This window comes from Sebastes fasciatus, chromosome 1 (assembly GCF_043250625.1).
Source record: "Sebastes fasciatus isolate fSebFas1 chromosome 1, fSebFas1.pri, whole genome shotgun sequence".
Classification (NCBI taxonomy): domain Eukaryota; kingdom Metazoa; phylum Chordata; class Actinopteri; order Perciformes; family Sebastidae; genus Sebastes; species Sebastes fasciatus.
This window is the reverse complement of record NC_133795.1, coordinates 35,409,336-35,428,962: the sequence shown is the minus strand read 5'-3', so window position 1 is coordinate 35,428,962 and position 19,627 is coordinate 35,409,336. Positions and strand designations below refer to the sequence as shown.

The window sequence follows — 19,627 nt, the reverse complement described above, 5'->3', positions numbered from 1 at the left end:
ACTGAACACACAGCAATAAGAACCAACCTACAGTTATCTCACTGCAAACTACCTACCCCTTAGTCTGTCCTCTATTACTCTATAACTGATAGGGAGACAAATATATTCTATATTTGTAACAGTTGTGCTTGCATCTCATCTTTTAAGCTGGCTACATTGAGCATCAGAATAACACTGTGGCCTCCACACCATATCACTCCTGTCTCTTTACTCAGACCAGCAGTGGACTCACTATAGTCTGCTAATCAGAATCAGATAACAAAACAAAAACTGATCAAATTAATTATGCTTCCATAGATTCATCATTTTACTGACGGTTGGTCCATGTTGATATGAATGAAGCATCCTCTCTGATAGTAACCCAACCAGGCAGATAAACACGTTATTGTGCTAAGCTAATCGGAGGAGGCGGTGTTTATATCTTACGTACCTCTTTGCGGTGCTGATATTGGATGATGGTTTCTTGTCACTTTGATCAACCTGCACGGACAAAAAGATCTCAGTCTCTCAGTGAGGTGACAGTAGAGGTGATTCTACTTTGATTTGCAGATTTCATCTTCAATCTGTGACATTTTGATTTGATGATTGACTTTTCATTTGTTTTATATTAAGCTCTGGACAGTCGCCAATTAAACATCCAAACTTTGCATTTGGCAGATTTCCCAGGAGTAATCCTCTGGCACACGGGAAGTGAGGCGTTTGTTTTGTGATGTTTCATATGAGGATATTATCAGATTTTCAGCAATTTGTGCTGTTTGTACAATGATGTAATGTTACAACCACTAAAATATGACATTTTATAGAAAGGAAATGTAACAGGACTTCTATATAAATACTTGCACATGAATTTCCTGACAGTAGTGTATGAGACAGATAATCTGAAAGAAATGATGTGCCTCTGTGTCCTCCGGTGCTCCCAATGTCATCTGCTAGATTTCATAGACCGGAGGAAAACAACCAATCAGAGCCGAGGTGAAGTCTGTCGTCTCTGAGCAGCTGTCAATCACTCCATAACTCCGATCAAACAGTCAAACTAGGCAGCGCTGATCAAATATGAATCAATATTCTGTTACTGTAATGCCTATTTCTCGCCTCAAATGTTTTCAGAAACATCTTAGTGTACTGTTTAGCTGTAAAATGATAAAGTTTGTGACCGGGCAGCCATGTTGAGACCAGATGAGGAAATACTAAGCACCGCCCACCAGCCGGAGCACAGCCAATAGGAACGCTCTCTCTCTGAAATGACCTGTGATTGGCCTAAGTCTCCCGTCATGGGCTAGATATTCTAAAGTCTGTAAACAGAGCCATGAGGAGGTGCAGAAGTCTAGTTTTCTCTCAGAACACTTGAATTACAATATGCTGAAAGGTTATTATGGACTTTTTGCTCAATGATGCCAAAAATATACCGCCTACTGCAGCTTTTAATCAGTAAATGTGCATTACTAAAACATTTGTGGGAGGCTTTGTGTGTCGTTGAAGTGAAAAAAAACAGCTGAATGCTTTTTACAGAAATAAAAACCATATAAGATCAAGAAGCAAGATACATGTTTATGTTCTCCTTTTCAGTATGAGAAACTCGTAGTGTGAACCGCATGTTCCTCATTTTGGTTCATTGCGTAATTTTTTTCTTCTTGTAACAAACTCGACCAGCGTGTAATAGGATTTGTGCAAACTGGAAGTACAGCACAACATTTACTTACTGTGCGACAGAACAGTAATAATCATTCACCTCAGAGTAAAGGCTCCAAATTATAAATATGATAAAGCTGCACAATGTTTAGAAAGTTCGCTAAGAATTGGTCATAACTAATAGGCTAATTGAAATGCAGTGCAAACTATCTGTTCATCAGTTTAAGTACAACATGAAACAATCATGGTGGAAGATTCCTACTAGAAAGTGTAAAAAAGAAAAATGACTCTTTGCTGCTTACCTCTGATATTTTGTCCAGGCCCAGAGGTCTTTCACTCGGCTCTTCAGTTGTCTTGATGGCACTTTCATCTGTGATACTTTTGACGTCTCTCTCATTATCTGTTTTTCTGTCCCCTCCTGCAGTTTGGTTTTCATGGTTTTGGTGTCCATGTGACTTCCGGTGAGATCCCATTTTTCTTCTTCTCCCACCTGGTGATGATTCTGACATTGAATCGTGTTTGGGAGAAGTGGATGGTGTTGAGGGGAGATAACTGGGAGTTAGTTGATTCTCTGTTTCTACTAGTTGACCATGAGAAACAGGATTTTCCTCATCAGTGTGGCTGTACGCCACTGTTTCAGATTGTTCCCTTTGCTCAGAGTCTTTGTGTTCTGTGTGAAGTTGTGGCTCATCTTCCACGTTGCCTGAGAAACTTACTGTCTTTACATCTCCAACATTAGTTTCAGTCTCTGTTGCCTCATCATCCACCTCCTGCTTTTGATTTAAGTCTTCCCGTTTGGTTCGTGATACGAGATTCCTGCGGGAGGAGCCCATCTTTCTTTTCCTGTTGGTCGAATCTAAATTTGGACTCGCGTTCTTCATCTCGAGATGTTTATTGTGAGCTCCTTCATCAGCATCGTCCGGCTCTTGTTTACTAGCCTGTGCATTCGTATACTCTTCTGCAGCTCCTCCTCTCACTGCAGCTTTCACTATTTCGAAATCTGCAACAACAGGCACTTCCGCTGATTTCAAAGATTGGTCCTGTGTTATGTTTACACTCTCTGGCCTTTCCTCATCACCCCGCGTACTCTGTGTTGTCTCACATGAAGACACAAAGCCCCTGTCTGTGATACCGGTGCTTGTAGAGTCTTCAGTATTTGCAGACAGTAAGTCTGAGATATGCATCTCAGTGGCTGTAAAATCATCTATCTGTGATGGCTCCACATTTCTCTCACTGTCCCTTACATCAGCTATGTGAACAAACTTAACAGGATTAACAACCTCTTCATTGTGGGAGGCAGATTGCTCAGGAAGGAGAGCCTTTGAAATGGTTTCCTGTTGTTCTTTATCTACAGGACTCAATGACAGTTTTGCATTTTCATTCTGTGATACCTCTGCAGTTACAGTCATTGTTAACTCCTCCACTACTTCCATCTTGTCAAGACTTCTCATGTCAGCTTCTGCGTCTAAGTCTTTTGTTTCTACTCTCTTTTCCTCTGGTTTCCTGTTGAGTTGAGTTCGGCGGGTAGAGCCCAACTTTCTCCTCTTCTGTTTGGATCCTCCTTGCAAATTTTCACCGTCGTCCAAATTAGTTTGTTCTTGTATCCCTTGTTGGCTGGAAATTCCACTTTCCTCAGACACATCTACAGCCAGCTGTGCTTGGATGTTTTCCTCCAGACCGATGTCAAATGGAGCCAAAGTGTCAGTTTTGTCGTGTGCAGCAGAAAAGCGTTCAGCATGTGTGATCTCCGGTGAAACATTAATTTCATGGGCTTCGTGGTCTTTCTTTGTAGTATCTTCAAATTGTTCTCCATCATCCAATCCATAAACTTGTACATGCATTGAACTCTCTGCCTCTGTTTCATAGTCTTGTTTCGTGACATCTCCCACATTTTCTGGTGCATCATTTGTCTGTTGCATATTAACAGCGGTGGCTGAGACGTCTAGTGATTGGATCAAATCCATTTTAACTGTGTCACATCCAAGCTGACTTAAATTCTCAGTATCTTTTATAAGTTTACATTCTTCCTCATTGACTTCCTCATTAGATTTTACAAAGTCATCCTTCCCTGAGCTTGAAGTCATGTCTGTTGCCACAATAGTATCTTCCTCCAACATCTTTTCTGTGTTTCCTTCGTTATTTACAGTTGATCTAATTTCCCCAGCGAATTTAAAGTCTAGGTCGGTTTGTTCTTTTAATTCTTCCTGCCTCATTGTCTCCATCGGTAATGACATTTTTGTTGTGTCCTCGACATGCAGTCGTCCTTTTTGTCTTCGGCTTGACCCCAATTTCCTTCTGTTCCCTTTGGGACTGGAACCGGTGTTAGTTTGCTCTTTGATACTCTCAGAATTGTCCAGAGGTTGGGAGTCAAAATGTTCTGATTGCGTTGTTTGTAAAGAAGATTCGCTGTCTTTAATTGAGGAGTTATCAATTTGAGGCATTTCTTGCATTTGTGTTGGCTTGATCGCCTCTTCGTGCAATTCATTTACAGGATCCTCTGAAAGCCGAGGGCCTGAGCTTACATGCTCTGTTCGTTCCTCATTTGTGGACAACTCTTCTTTTGATGATGAAAATGCTGCTTGCTCAACACTGCATTCAATTTCAGTATGTTCTCCAGGGCTGCTATTTTCTGAGCTTACCTCCGGTGAGATAGAGGACTCTATATCTTCTGATTTTGCTTGTGTCTCACTCACCAAATAGTTAGTCTGTAAATTTTCATCCCGTCTGACTGATTCTGTGTCCTCGTCCCTTTCCTGTGTGCCAACATGTTTAACTTGATCACTAACATCTTCAGTCTGAGGAGTGTCAAATGTGTCCATTCCTTCCAACATGGTTTCCATTGATTTTTCCTGCACTGCTGTCTCTATTGTTAATGACATTTCTGTTATTTCAAGGGGTTCATTATCTCTGGTATTTCCAACAACGTCCTCTGTAGGTTCGTGGTCTGATTCAGCAGCAGAGTCCATGACATGTCGTCTTCCTCTATTTCTACGGCTAGACCCCAGTTTTCTCCTGTTCCCAATGGGGTTGAAGCTGGTGTCGTCCTGCTGAGGTTGGGATTTATCAATCTGAGGCATTTCTTGATTTTCTGTTGGCTTAACCTCCTGTTCATGCTCTTTATTTACAGCATCCTCTGAATGATGTTGACCTTTGACTTCTTGACTCTGAAGACTGTCAGATTTGTCCGATCCTTCCAGCGTGGCTCCCACTGATTTATCAGACACCTCCACTTTAAAGTGAGTCTCTCTTTCATCATGATCTTCTTGAAGATTTTCACTTTTAGGAATTAAACTTTCCAGGTCAGCCTCTGGATAGTTTGTTGTAGTGGGGCTCTGAACCTCAGATGAATAATCAGTCATTGTGGCTGAATACAAAGAGCTGTCATGTGTCTCAGGTATGACATCATGCTCACTTCCTTGACTTAATTCTTCCTGACTCGTTCTCTCTGTCGCCAATAACATTTGTGCTGTTTCGATGGCTTCATTACCCCTGGTACTTTCTACATCTTCTTTGTGTTCGTAGTCTGATTCAGCAGCAGAGTCCTTGACATGTTGTCTTCCTCTATTTCTACGGCTAGACCCCAGTTTTCTTCTGTTCCCAATGGGGTTGAAGCTGTTGTCGTCCTGCTGAGGTTGGGAGTCCAAAGGAGCATTTATTTCTGATTGCACGGTTTGTAAAGAAGATTCACTCTTCTCCACTTCAGAGAAGAGTCCCTCCTTCTCCTGGTGAGCTGTTTGTTCAGCACTGGGTTTTATATCATCCTCTACTCGGCCTTCAATCTCATACAATACTTCTTTTGTAGGATGTTCATCCTGTTTGTCTTCAGGATATGAAATGTCCTGATTGGTAGGAGAACCATCAGTACTTTTCTCAGTCAGCTCAGATTGGTATGTGTCACTCACTTCATCACGTATCACACTTTCAGATGAGTTATCAATCTGAGGCATTTCTTGATTTTCTGTTGGCTTAACCTCCTGTTCATGTTCTTTATTTACAGCATCCTCTGAATGATGTTCACCTTTGACTTCTTGACTCTGAAGACTGTCAGATTTTTCCGATCCTTCTAGCATGGCTCCCACTGATTTATCAGACACCTCCACTTTAAAGTGAGTCTCTCTTTCATCATGATCTTCTTGAAGATTTTCACTTTCTGGAATTAAACTTTCCAGGTCAGCCTCTGGATAGTTTGTTGTAGTGGGGCTCTGAACCTCAGATGAATAATCAGTTACAGTGGCTGAATACAAAGAGATGTCATGTGTCTCAGGTATGACATCATGCTCACTTCCTTGACTTAATTCTTCCTGACTCATTCTCTCTGTTGCCAATAACATTTGTGCTGTTTCGATGGCTTCATTACCCCTGGTACTCTCTACATCTTCCTTGTGTTCGTGGTCTGATTCAGCAGCAGAGTCCTTGACATGTCGTCTTCCTCTATTTCTACGGCTAGACCCCAGTTTTCTCCTGTTCCCAATGGGGTTGAAGCTGGTGTCGTTCTGCTGAGGTTGGGAGTCCAAAGAAGCATTTATTTCTGATTGCACGGTTAGTAAAGAGGATTCACTCTCCTCCACTTCAGAGAAGAGGCCCTCCTTCTCCTGATGAGCTGTTTGTTCAGCACTGGGTTTTATATCATCCTCTACTCGGCCTTCAATCTCATACACTACTTCTTTTGTAGGATGTTCATCCTGTTTGTCTTCAGGACATGAAATGTCCTGATTGGTAGGAGAACCATCAGTATTTTTCTCAGTCAGCTCAGATTGGTATGTGTCACTGACTTCAGTTTGGTCCGTCAGGTTTCCAGAAATTAATTCAGAATTTTCTGTGGCATCATGCATCACACTTTCAGATGAGTTATCAATCTGAGGCATTTCTTGATTTTCTGTTGGCTTAACCTCCTGTTCAGGTAGGTTGAAAATCTCATTTTGTTCCTCATTTGTTGGCAACTCCTCTTCTGGTGATGAAAATATTGCTTGTTCAACACTGTATTCAGGCTCTGTATGCTCTCTGCTGCTGTGTTTTTCTGTGGTTATCTCTGGTGTGATAGAAGACTCTATATCCTCACTCACCAAATAGTTGGTCTGTAAATGTCCAACCTGCCTGAACAGTTCTGTGTCCTCGTCTCTTTCCTTGTTTTCTTTTTCTGTTACAGAACTCACATTGAGAAGTTCTTCATCTGGTATATCCCTGAAATTTGATTGGTCGATCATCTGTTGATCAACTGTTGTACTTGAATGTAAGTCAATGCCAACAACTGTACCAACATATGCATTTTCTTTAACTTGATCACTAACATCTTCAGTCTGAGGAGTGTCAAATGTGTCCATTCCTTCCAACATGGTTTCCATTGATTTTTCCTGCACTGCTGTCTCTATTGTTAATGACATTTCTGTTATTTCAAGGGGTTCATTATCTCTGGTATTTCCAACAACGTCCTCTGTAGGTTCGTGGTCTGATTCAGCAGCAGAGTCCTTGACATGTCGTCTTCCTCTATTTCTACGGCTAGACCCCAGTTTTCTCCTGTTCCCAATGGGGTTGAAGCTGGTGTCGTCCTGCTGAGGTTGGGAGTCCAAAGAAGCATTTATTTCTGATTGCACGGTTAGTAAAGAGGATTCACTCTCCTCCACTTCAGAGAAGAGGCCCTCCTTCTCCTGATGAGCTGTTTGTTCAGCACTGGGTTTTATATCATCCTCTACTCGGCCTTCAATCTCATACACTACTTCTTTTGTAGGATGTTCATCCTGTTTGTCTTCAGGACATGAAATGTCCTGATTGGTAGGAGAACCATCAGTATTTTTCTCAGTCAGCTCAGATTGGTATGTGTCACTGACTTCAGTTTGGTCCGTCAGGTTTCCAGAAATTAATTCAGAATTTTCTGTGGCATCATGCATCACACTTTCAGATGAGTTATCAATCTGAGGCATTTCTTGATTTTCTGTTGGCTTAACCTCCTGTTCAGGTAGGTTGAAAATCTCATTTTGTTCCTCATTTGTTGGCAACTCCTCTTCTGGTGATGAAAATATTGCTTGTTCAACACTGTATTCAGGCTCTGTATGCTCTCTGCTGCTGTGTTTTTCTGTGGTTATCTCTGGTGTGATAGAAGACTCTATATCCTCACTCACCAAATAGTTGGTCTGTAAATGTCCAACCTGCCTGAACAGTTCTGTGTCCTCGTCTCTTTCCTTGTTTTCTTTTTCTGTTACAGAACTCACATTGAGAAGTTCTTCATCTGGTATATCCCTGAAATTTGATTGGTCGATCATCTGTTGATCAACTGTTGTACTTGAATGTAAGTCAATGCCAACAACTGTACCAACATATGCATTTTCTTTAACTTGATCACTAACATCTTCAGTCTGAGGAGTGTCAAATGTGTCCATTCCTTCCAACATGGTTTCCATTGATTTTTCCTGCACTGCTGTCTCTATTGTTAATGACATTTCTGTTATTTCAAGGGGTTCATTATCTCTGGTATTTCCAACAACGTCCTCTGTAGGTTCGTGGTCTGATTCAGCAGCAGAGTCCTTGACATGTCGTCTTCCTCTATTTCTACGGCTAGACCCCAGTTTTCTCCTGTTCCCAATGGGGTTGAAGCTGGTGTCGTCCTGCTGAGGTTGGGAGTCCAAAGGAGCATTTATTTCTGATTGCACGGTTAGTAAAGAGGATCCACTCTCCTCCACTTCAGAGAAGAGTCCTTCCTTCTCCGGATGAGCTGTTTGTTCAGCACTGGGTTTTATATCATCCTCTACTCGGCCTTCAATCTCATACAATACTTCTTTTGTAGGATGTTCATCCTGTTTGTCATCAGGATATGAAATGTCCTGATTGGTAGGAGAACCATCAGTACTTTTCTCAGTCAGCTCAGATTGGTATATGTCACTGACTTCAGTTTGGTCCGTCAGGTTCCCAGAAATTAATTCAGAATTTTCTGTGGCATCATGCATCACACTTTCAGATGAGTTATCAATCTGAGGCATTTCTTGATTTTCTGTTGGCTTAACCTCCTGTTCATGGTCTTTATTTACAGCATCCTCTGAATGATGTTCACCTTTGACTTCAGGTAACTTGAAAATCTCATTTTGTTCCTCATTTGTTTGCAACTCCTCTTCTGGTGATGAAAATATTGCTTGTTCAACACTGTATTCAGGCTCTGTATGCTCTCTGCTGCTGTGTTGTTCTGTGGTTATCTCTGGTGTGAGAGAAGACTCTATATCCTCACTCACCAAATAGTTGGTCTGTAAATGTCCAACCTGCCTGAACAGTTCTGTGTCCTCGTCTCTTTCCTTGTTTTCTTTTTCTGTTACAGAACTCACATTGAGAAGTTCTTCATCTGATATATCCCTGAAATTTGATTGGTCGATCATCTGTTGATCAACTGTTGTACTTGAATGTAAGTCAATGCCAACAACTGTACCAACATATGCATTTTCTTTAACTTGATCACTAACATCTTCAGTCTGAGGAGTGTCAAATGTGTCCATTCCTTCCAACATGGTTTCCATTGATTTTTCCTGCACTGCTGTCTCCATTGTTAATGACATTTCTGTTGTTTCAAGGGGTTCATTATCTCTGGTATTTCCAACAACGTCCTCTGTAGGTTCGTGGTCTGATTCAGCAACAGAGTCCTTGACATGTCGTCTTCCTCTATTTCTACGGCTAGACCCCAGTTTTCTCCTGTTCCCAATGGGGTTGAAGCTGGTGTCGTCCTGCTGAGGTTGGGAGTCCAAAGGAGCATTTATTTCTGATTGCACGGTTAGTAAAGAGGATCCACTCTCCTCCACTTCGGAGAAGAGTCCTTCCTTCTCCTGATGAGCTGTTTGTTCAGCGCTGGGTTTTATATCATCCTCTACTCGGCCTTCAATCTCATACACCTGACCTAGTGCAGAGTCTACTCTTTCTATGTCGCTGATCTGTGGTTCCTTGGTATCATAAACATGATAATCCTCATTTTTCTGCTCTAAAGCCTCAAAGTTGTTTTCATCTGTCGGATGTTCATCCTGTTTGTCTTCAGGATATGAAATGTCCTGATTGGTAGGAGAACGATCAGTACCTTTCTCAGTCAGCTCAGATTGGTATGTGTCACTGACTTCAATTTGGTCCGTCATGTTTCCAGAAATGATTTCTGAATTTTCTGTGGCATCACGTATCACACTTTCAGATGAGTTATCAATCTGAGGCATTTCTTGATTTTCTGTTGGCTTAACCTCCTGTTCATGCTCTTTATTTACAGCATCCTCTGAATGATGTTCACCTTTGACTTCTTGACCTTGAAGACTGTCAGATTTGTCCGCTCCTTCCAGCGTGGCTCCCACTGATTTATCAGACACCTCCACTTTAAAGTGAGTCTCTCTTTCATCATGATCTTCTTGAAGATTTTCACTTTCAGGAATTAAACTTTCCAGGTCAGCCTCTGGATAGTTTGTTGTAGTGGGGCTCTGAACCTCAGATGAATAATCAGTTACAGTGGCTGAATACAAAGAGCTGTCATGTGTCTCAGGTATGACATCATGCTCACTTCCTTGACTTAATTCTTCCTGACTCGTTCTCTCTGTCGCCAATAACATTTGTGCTGTTTCGATGGCTTCATTACCCCTGGTACTCTCTGCATCTTCTTTGTGTTCGTGGTCTGATTCAGCAGCAGAGTCCTTGACATGTTGTCTTCCTCTATTTCTACGGCTAGACCCCAGTTTTCTCCTGTTCCCAATGGGGTTTAAGCTGGTGTCGTCCTGCTGAGGTTGGGAGTCCAAAGTAGCATTTATTTCTGATTGCACGGTTTGTAAAGAAGATTCACTCTCCTCCACTTCAGAGAAGAGTCCCTCCTTCTCCTGATGAGCCGTTTGTTCAGCACTGGGTTTTATATCATCCTCTACTCGGCCTTCAATCTCATACACCTGACCTAGTGCAGAGTCTACTCTTTCTATGTCGCTGATCTGTGGTTCCTTGGTATCATAAACATGATAATCCTCATTTTTCTGCTCTAAAGCCTCAAAGTTGTTTTCATCTGTCGGATGTTCATCCTGTTTGTCTTCAGGATATGAAATGTCCTGATTGCTAGGAGAACCATCAGTACTTTTCTCAGTCAGCTCAGATTGGTATGTGTCACTGACTTCAGTTTGGTCCGTCAGGTTTCCAGAAATGATTTCTGAATTTTCTGTGTCATCAGGTGGCATGTGCTTTTCTGTCAGCCTAATCTCCTGTTCATGCTGTTTGTTTACATCATCCTCTGAATGATGAGCAGCTCTGACCTCAGATAAATTGAAATGCTCATTTTGTTCCTCATCTGTAGGCAATTCCTCTTTTGGTGACAAAATTGTTGCTTGCCCAACGCTGCATTCAACTTCAGTATTTTCTGTTGGGCTGATTTTTTCTGTGGTTATCTCCGGTGTGGTAGAAAACTGCATAACTGCTGATTCTACGTGTGACTCACTCACCAAATAGCTGCCCTGTAAATTTCCATCGTGCCTGAACGATTCTGTGTCATCGTCTCTTTCCTTGCCTTCTTTTTCAGTTACAGAACACACACTGGGACGTTTTTCTTCTGGCATTTCCTTGAAATTTGATTGGTCAATCAGTTGCTGATCTACTGTTGGACATGAAAGTGCACTTAAGCTGGTTAACTCAGAGATGCCAACAAGATGTGCACTTTCTTTGACTTTTTCACTGTGAAGAATTGATATGTCATTTCCTTCCTGTGTGGTTTCTGCTAATTTATAAGAGTCAGATACCACTTCAGAGTCGTTCTCATTTTCATCTAGGTCTGTTGGCAGATTTCTACCTTTGGGAATTAAACTTTCCAGGTCAGCCTCTGGATAGTTTGTTGTAGTAGTCTTCTGAATCTCAGAAGAATATTCAGGTGTAGCAGACATATCATCGTGCTCACTTCCTTGACTCGAAGCTTCCTGCCTCTCAGGCTGTATTGCAAGTGGCGTTTGTTTTGAAACGGTGGTTTCCTTTTCCCTGGTCTTATCCTCAACTTCCTCTCTAGCTTCGTGGTACGATTCAGTCACGGAGTCCTTAACATGCCGTCCTTTAAGTCTTCTACTAGACCCCAGTTTTCTTCTGCCCCCTGAGAGTTCAGGTGAGGGTGGATGTTGGCTTTCAGATTGTGAATTATCAAAATGACCGAGTACATTTAATGATTCAGTATGTTCTTCTGGTATGTGGCTTCCAGCTACAGAGGTACTGTCCCCTACGTGGAACTCATCAGCCTTAGATATTTCATTTTGGTTTGCTACTCGTCGACGTGAACCAATTCTTTTTTTCTTTGCACTTTGAGCAGACATGTCTTCTTATCTTCTCTCTTAAAACACGAGACATTCAGTCATGCAACGTGTCAGCATATCAAGTTTAAATCTACCACTCATCAGCACCTGATATCAACTGAATTTTAACAAAATATATATTACAGTAAACACATACAGGTCATTTCTGTCACCTTTAACTACTGAGAAACATTCAAAACAATAATTTTGTCAAACAAACAGCATTGAGATGCATACAGATTTTTGTTATTTACTATTACAGTACTACCATACTACTAACTGTTCAGTCAGTTCCTTTAAAAAAAACAAACTGCACCAATTATGTTAATCAGGAAATAAAAACATTAATTTGATAAATGATTTCAGGTCCAACATATAATCATTAAGACACCACATGTACTCACCACCCAAATCTGGCACCTCTGTCTAACATGAGCTGCTTAGTAATAAATACATTTCACACATGGGGGGGTTGTTCCTTTACTGAAACCATGACAGTTTCCTGTGTCGGTTGCACTTGTAGCTTTATCAGGCAACGGCAACAACATGCAGTACTTCCTGAACTGAATTATTGTTCCATATTTACTTTGCAAAATGTCATTCGATTATTACGTCTGCTGAATTTAACATAATGTATACCACTGTGCAATATCGACATTTTATCTGTCATATGTGCAATAATGGGAACTATTCAGTCTATTATATTTAGTTTTCTTACAGTTTACTTATTCATCTTGTTTTTTTTTTTTACTGATGCCTCTTTTTTGCACCATCCCCTTTGCTGCTGCAACACATTTCCCTCCTGTGGGACTAACAAAAGATTATCTTAACTAGGGCTGACCTGAATTCTTCGAAGCTTCGATCATTACCATAGTAATCGATCTATAAATCGGAATTTCACTGCTTCGTTTTTTGTTATATACAAGTATGTAACAATGAAGGATAAATCTCAAAATAGCCCATGAAATAAGGAATAATCCCACAATATTTCCTCATTATTCAACAATTATTAGTTATTCTCAGGCATTTATCGGTTTGTTGTGTGTAGAAGTGTATGTGTATACAGCTGTACGGCAGCGTTTCCCGCTGCGCCGCGAAGCTTCGAATACCTCTCACCGAAGCCCAAAAAAAAAAAAAAAAAAAGTATTCGGGACAGCCCTACATCTTAACATTATATAAATCTTATTGGTTTATGCAACTATCCAAACACAAAAAAACAACATAGTCACCTTGGAAAACCATTTATTGAACAAGTTGTTTAACTGCAGCACAATTTGTCAGAGTCAAGCATAGTTGAATAGAGTAAATGCATTTTTTTTTTTTTTGCAAAAAAGTGATCGGTAAAACACAGAATTACAGATGTTTTGGCTTCAAGGATAGCCTGCAAATAACAGCACCAGTATTTAACATCATTTGTTGCTAGTCTGATTGGTATCACTAACGTATGCTCCTACTGGTGGTGCATCTCACATTAACCCACTGCCAGGAATTTAAGAGTCAACCAAGAATTTAAAAAAAGAGCAAAACAAAAACAAATAAAAACATCACATGAGCTTTAATTCAACAGTTTAAAAACAGGATGGTAATGTAAAACTAAATCCAGTAATCCATTTCACAACATGCAGGGTACGATAGAATTTGCTTTCGGAGGAAAAGACTTAAGTCCTTTGTTGTTAATTCAACAGACTGCTAATACACAATATGCAACGTGGCCGACCCTAGAGAAAAGAAAAACATGACTATAAAAATTTAGTATTTTCCCCCAACCGTAGCAAGATCCTGCAGATGAACCATCGCTCGACGTCCTCATTTTCGCTCGTTAGACCGGGAGCGACTGTAAAATAAACAAATTAGTGAATAGGTGCAAAATGAGTGGTAATAAAAATACTTCAGCGCTAAGATTATGTGTTCACACTACAAGCGACAAAAGCAACAAAATAACAAAGAGTGGCCAGCTACATTGTCGTCGAGCGCTCGCTGACGTAGTTCTGTTGTTAAATAGCAACATAACTACAGGACCTGACCAACAGCATTTTTTCTTTTTAAAACAAAACATTGTTGGGCGTCAGTTTGTAGCTTCATGTCACCGGCTTCCACCGAAAATGACTTGCAGCCTGTTGCTGTGTCGCTCGTAGTGCGAGCGCAACATCAGAGTACGATACCATTATAATCAATAATGCTTAAACTTGCCTCCTGGACCGTGAGATGGATCTTGGGCACTTCTTGTCTCTGGAGAGAGACCGTTGTCTCCCTCTGTCTCTTGAAAGAGACCTGGTGAACGACACAAAAAAACAATTAACACAAATTTTATTTTTAATTATCGACAAACGCAGAGTTAAAGAGATAAACGGTTGTTTCAAGCTTACCTGCTGCGGCTGCGGCTCCTCCTCCTATAGCGTACGTAAGGTAAAACAGTGAAGCAAAAAAAAATTAGTAAAGCAAATTTAACCTTCCTATCACTAATGAAACCTTTGGTATTCCTGATCCTGAGAGACATGGATTACACGTGGAAACGTGGTTACACGTAGTTCCTTGTCTGTAAATAGAAGGATCATCTGCATCCATGAACTGCATCAAAATCAACTCATTAAAAAGGAAACTTTGTCCAATGATCACCAATCATGGAGCCAGATTTCAGAATATAGGACAAAATCAGGGCTCGACATTAAGACAACTAAAATATGTTACTACTTAATCATGGCAAGTGGGCAAAACATTTCATAGATGACCTGTCTGCTGCAAGGCCACTATAAAAGTGCTTTTAAACGACAGTCTAAACGGAGACCGGGATCTTCACTTTTATGTAGGACATTTCGTGAACCACTGAAAGGTCATCAAAACCACAAGTAACCTACATGCATTGGCGCTCAAGATTGCTGCGAAACAACCGTGATAACAAATGTAATCTTTAGGTGAGAATCTGGGACACTCGAGGGGAAAGGATATTTTCACGGAAAAGGGGAAGAACATTAAAACTACAAAAACAAAGTACACTTCATTCCAAGGGCTATCACTCAAGCTGGCTTAATGTCGAGCCTTGAAAATGCACTCCGTAGCCCAATTACACGGTGAACATCCGATAAATGTAGTTCATTTTTGCAAATAAAAATAGAAGACTGACAGCAAAGTTCCTTGACCACAACTTTTGCTCTGTAGATTTTTGCAGCTCTGCACTGAACTTGCTCTAAATTACATAACTGCTGAGGGAAAACTGTCAAGCACCTTTGAAAGCTAGATTAAGCATCAAAACTACAAAGAGCAGGATAAAAGAAACTTACTATTTTGGGGGATTTGGACAAGATAGAAATGACGCAAGGAAGCCAGACTGATGGTGAGGGAAGTCGAATTGCAGAGAGGATTTGCCACATGATGCAAATGTTGGCGATATGAAGTTGCTTGGTGGCTGGTTGGAAGGGGTAGTTGTAGACTTTCCCTGCCTTTTTTGGGGGGGAAGGATGGGAAGGGATGTAAAGCCATGGGCTGTTCCCGTTGATACAGTAGTTGTGTGGAGAATAGAGTAAAGACGCTGATTGGTTGATAATGTGAAGTGGGCCGCTGTCGATTGGGTTAAGGTTGGAGGAAGAAGAGGAGGATGCTGCGAACTGCATGCTCAGGAACCAAAAGGTTGGTGGAACCTGACGACTGGCGGTGCGCCTTGGTCATGTGACAACACCAGCCAAGCTGATGGGGGCTCCCTGGTCAGCAGTCACATGATGCTGAAAGAAGACTAGTTGACTGACTCAGATGGTGAGAAGCGTGGTGGTGACTCTGCAACGGGGTTCAGTTTTATTAATAGATGGCAACTGAACTCAGAAAGAAAACAAAATTTACACCTGCAGAAAGTAATTCTAGAAATTACCTGTAAAAATGTTTGATGGATGATGAAGTGCATACTGTGCCTCTTAAAATGTCCCCGTACACTCTGGTAGAGCTTGGTCTCTTTTACAGACATACCGTTACAGGAGTTCATAAATAGTCAAGTGTTTACATTAGCTGTCTTTGGACTTGGCTGTCAAACTTAGCAAAAAATAAAAAATACCATTGAAACAATGAAATAATTAAGATTTAAAAAGTGTCACTCCGTTTAATGTAGATTTAGATTTTTAAACATATTAAGGGAGGGACATCAATATATCAAATCCTGAAGCAGCCATATCCACACATTATCTATTGATGAACTCATTTTGTATGTATTCTAATAATTATTTTATTTTACCTTCATGATTTGCAGCACTTAAGAGTGATAACAATTAAATTTAGGCAATTGCGATGATCAATCAGAAACGTCCTATTTCATTTTGGCTTAAAGTTTGACTAAGCTTTAATAGGTCTGAGATCTAAAGATATGAGATTATTTGTCAGTGTGGGAGGTTGTCAGATTTATAGCGGCTTTGCCAAACTAATATTTTGATGGAGTAAAAAAAATGCTTACAGTGTGTGGGGAATGTAAATATACTTTGTAATTTGTGCTTAAAAAACAAACAAAAATAAAACACACACACAGCAAATGAGACTGTAAATAAAAACGATAAAATTAATGGTCAAGTAGGAATTTCATACCTGCGTCTGACTGGAGGACTACGTCGCCTTAAATCATCGCGAGGGCGTCTACCCCCCCCCCAGGATGGAGGATGGCCGCGGCTCCTTGAGCGCTTTTCCCCATTGGACAACTCCACACGCACTCGACAGCCACACATGTTCCTAAGCAAAAGTCATCACATGAGTGAGAAGGTGCAAAAAAAAACAACAACAAAAAAAAAACATGCACTACAAAGGAACAACCACTAAAAGATGTGTTGACAAAGTTTTTACCTTCCATCCAGTTCTTTCACAGCGTCGGATGCATCTCTAGGATCTTCAAACTCTACAAAAGCAAAGCCTGGGGGATTCCTGGCAACCCAAACACTTCTTAAAGGACCATAGTACCCAAAAGCACTTTCCAACTCTGTCTTGTTTCCATTGTTTCCTAGATTCCCAACATAAACCTTGCAGTCAAGGGGGAATTGGTCAGTTTGGCCTGAAAGAAGGAGACACAAACATATGTTGAATGTTGCTTATGCATCATGATAACATTATGAGACTTGTAAGATGAATGTACACAAACTGAGTGTCCCTCCACATTTTGGATGATGAAATTCCAAACTACAATAATCTACATGACCAACATCTACCTTATTTACTTTTTATTTTTGGGTGTTAAGTTCTTGGTTCATATGAACTACCGCTTGTTTTGCCCAATTTAGTTTGTTTCTTTAATTAGGATTGAACATTGTGAGATGGGTTGCTCTATGACAACCCTTTACAGGATTTTTGCATCAATTTGTAGGGATGCACCGATACTGGATCAGATATCGGGCCAATACTGACTCACATAGCTCGATCGGGTATCGGTGACAATGGGTCCGATCTATTCAGTTCTATGTTTATACACTTTATACATTATATACTGGAATTTTAATTTCAGCTTAAGTTGTTGCTTTAAAAAGGTTTGCACTTGAATTGTAATTCCTGTTAATTTTGAATATTTGTTTTGCCAAGTTGTTGGTGAATGATTTATGATTGACAGTAGTGATGCAGCCAAAAGGTAATCACTGTGGGAAAATAATGCAATGCATTGGAGGAAGTCCAGCTGACATGACACAGCATGTATTCCAGTAGTGTTTTAGCATCTCAGTTCATAGTGATAATGCCCCGGGGTCTGCTATTGTTCGCATGCCAATCTCAAGTAAAACACTGTAAACCTGCAAACATTCAATTTTAGGGATGCACCGATCAGACTTTTTCAGTCCTGATATTGATGGGCTTTGGGTATCGGCCGATACCAAGTTCCGATCCGATACCAGTATTTATTTAATAAGCTGTATGCCTCACTGTGGTCATTTTTTTTATGTGTAAGGCAACATCAGGCTTGACTTAAGACATTGCTTTTCTAACTTTGTAGACCAAAATGTAACAAATAAATACATAGATATAAATATACTGAATTGTCTATTATTAAAAAATAAATCACACACGAGCAACTTGGTAAAAAATCTTCAAAATGAACAGGAATTACAATTTAAGTGGGAACCTTTTTAATGCAGCAACAAATTGGTCAAAAATTAAACAGGAATTCAAATTCCAGTAAATAATGTATATAGTATATAAACATAGAACTGAATTTAATAGATCGGCCCCATTTTCACAGCAGTTTAAGCCAGTATCGGTCCAATGCCCGATCCGGTATCGGTGCATCCCCCATTTGATTTTGACTAAAATTGTAATGTTTGGATTGAATACATTAGGAACACTATTGGGAGGCTACAGAAAGACGTAAAAACATCAAAAGAAATACAATAATGGACCCGCCCTTTATTGAGTGTGACTTCTGTTTCAGCAGTTATCTGGTTAAGTCAACTGATACCGAGTGTGTCAATGTTTAATTGGCTTATCGCAGTAGCTACATATTTTCTAAAGGGATACACCCTGTAGTGTGTTCTCACCTGAGACAAAAGGTAACAAGGAAGTATTAATTTCACTTACTCATTTCACCAGATTTAAATATCTTCTTGTTAAGAATCCTACAATCAGATGTACCTGAAAAGAAAAAAACAGAAATTGTTACAACCACATACCTGACTTCTGTGTAAAATAAATGTCAAACACATGATTGAATGTCCATATCGTGTTGGAACATCCTGGTCTCAGTGTTTGGCTCACTAACGTTACACATGGATAGCTCGACAGAGCGCTTCATTATGTCTGCAGGAGAAAAGACCTGTTTATTATAAAAAAATAACTAGTCTCTGCTGTTAAAATCACAGCATTAACGTGCATCATTACTACGAGCTGGCTCACCGGGCACTGATCATAATAATCCGGACTGTATTGTTGGTTTTCCACTTGGCGGTATTGTTTCCTTGTCCGGACACGTTTTAGCTAACATCCTACAGAAACTCCACTTTAACTACCACTATAAACGATCCTGGGATGTTTTCAGTTAATCTAACGGTGTAAAACTAAAGTCTAACTTCTTACCTTTCTATCCTTACATCGTCTTAATCATTTAGTTTGGTATTGGTTTAACCAGAGTCGGCAAAAGGAGGCTAACGTTACATGCTATCGGTGGCTACACAAGCTAACGCTAGCTAGCAACCGGAGGTACTTAGCTTGTGTTAGCTTGTGCGTAACAACGCCTTGGGTTTTATTAACACCGGCTTCTGTTACTTTAAGGCTCAATTTGCTTGATCTACTTGATCACTAACGTTAAAGATATGTAGTGATTAAGAACAGAACACACATTACTGTTGCCAGGATACCCAGCCCCCGCAGCTAGCAGCCATGCTAACGCTAAGCTACCGCTAGCTAAGCAACGCTGTTAGCATTAGCACATTTAGCAGCAAACCACGACGACGCGGTGATAAAGAACATTAACCTCTGAGCCCTCCTGCACAATAACACACTTACATGACATAAACAGTGGAGTGAACCGAGCATCTCGGTGTATTTAAGACTTGTAGCTCACCTTTTGTTGGATTGCAGTTCGACAGTAACGTTAGCAGCAGTCAACACGCCGTCCGTCCGTTCAGCTGCTAGCTTCACTGTGACCAGCCAGACATCACTACGTAGAGATATACACGGTGACGACACATCCGGTCTGCGAGCCGTGTGTGTTTGGAGGGAACAGAGGTTAGTTCTGTATAGCTGTTTACAGACGGGTCAAAGGATCCACTAAGAGATGCAACAGTATGGAAGTTTTTATT

The 19,627-nt window shown here is 40.6% G+C and overlaps 2 protein-coding genes across 6 annotated transcripts in view; both read right to left on the bottom strand.

Annotated features, from left to right (window-relative positions):
* The window catches only part of rab44 (RAB44, member RAS oncogene family), an 82,282-nt gene that overhangs the window by 5,885 nt on the left and 56,770 nt on the right, over positions 1–19,627 (bottom strand). For 2 of the 4 annotated variants that reach the window (XM_074646105.1, XM_074646126.1), the window contains exons 1-3: positions 12,290–12,357; positions 1,932–11,923; positions 431–480 (exon numbers count right to left, since the gene is read on the bottom strand). In XM_074646105.1, the coding sequence (XP_074502206.1) occupies positions 431–480; positions 1,932–11,906 (10,025 nt within the window). In that variant the 5' untranslated portion in view covers positions 11,907–11,923; positions 12,290–12,357. Of the gene's footprint in view, positions 1–430; positions 481–1,931; positions 11,924–12,289; positions 12,358–19,627 lie in introns of those variants that run through there. The other 2 variants (XM_074646135.1, XM_074646116.1) reach the window with 2 other exon arrangements.
* On the bottom strand, positions 13,111–19,516 carry srsf3a (serine and arginine rich splicing factor 3a). Of its 2 annotated transcripts, XM_074645897.1 has the most exons (7): positions 19,390–19,516; positions 18,408–18,461; positions 16,698–16,902; positions 16,446–16,586; positions 14,252–14,275; positions 14,076–14,156; positions 13,111–13,719 (listed from the first exon to the last, which is right to left on the bottom strand). In XM_074645897.1, the coding sequence occupies exons 2-7, from the start codon at positions 18,409–18,411 to the stop codon at positions 13,692–13,694; spliced, it is 483 nt and encodes a 160-aa protein (XP_074501998.1). In that variant the 5' UTR covers positions 18,412–18,461; positions 19,390–19,516; the 3' UTR covers positions 13,111–13,691. The 2 variants fall into 2 exon arrangements, with proteins under 2 accessions (XP_074501998.1, XP_074502007.1); XM_074645906.1 differs by lacking the exons at positions 16,446–16,586; positions 16,698–16,902; positions 18,408–18,461; positions 19,390–19,516 and adding an exon at positions 15,164–15,615 and having other exon boundaries at positions 13,684–13,719.

What these genes read in the sequence shown, in the direction of transcription:
- srsf3a (XM_074645897.1), bottom strand. An exon ending in GTGAAAGAACTGGATGGAAG is followed by an intron (nt 16,587 to 16,697) that starts GTAAAAACTTTG and finishes ACTTTTGCTTAG; the next exon opens with GAACATGTGTGGCTGTCGAG. An exon ending in TCCATCTCACGGTCCAGGAG is followed by an intron (nt 13,720 to 14,075) that starts GCAAGTTTAAGC and finishes TTTATTTTACAG; the next exon opens with TCGCTCCCGGTCTAACGAGC.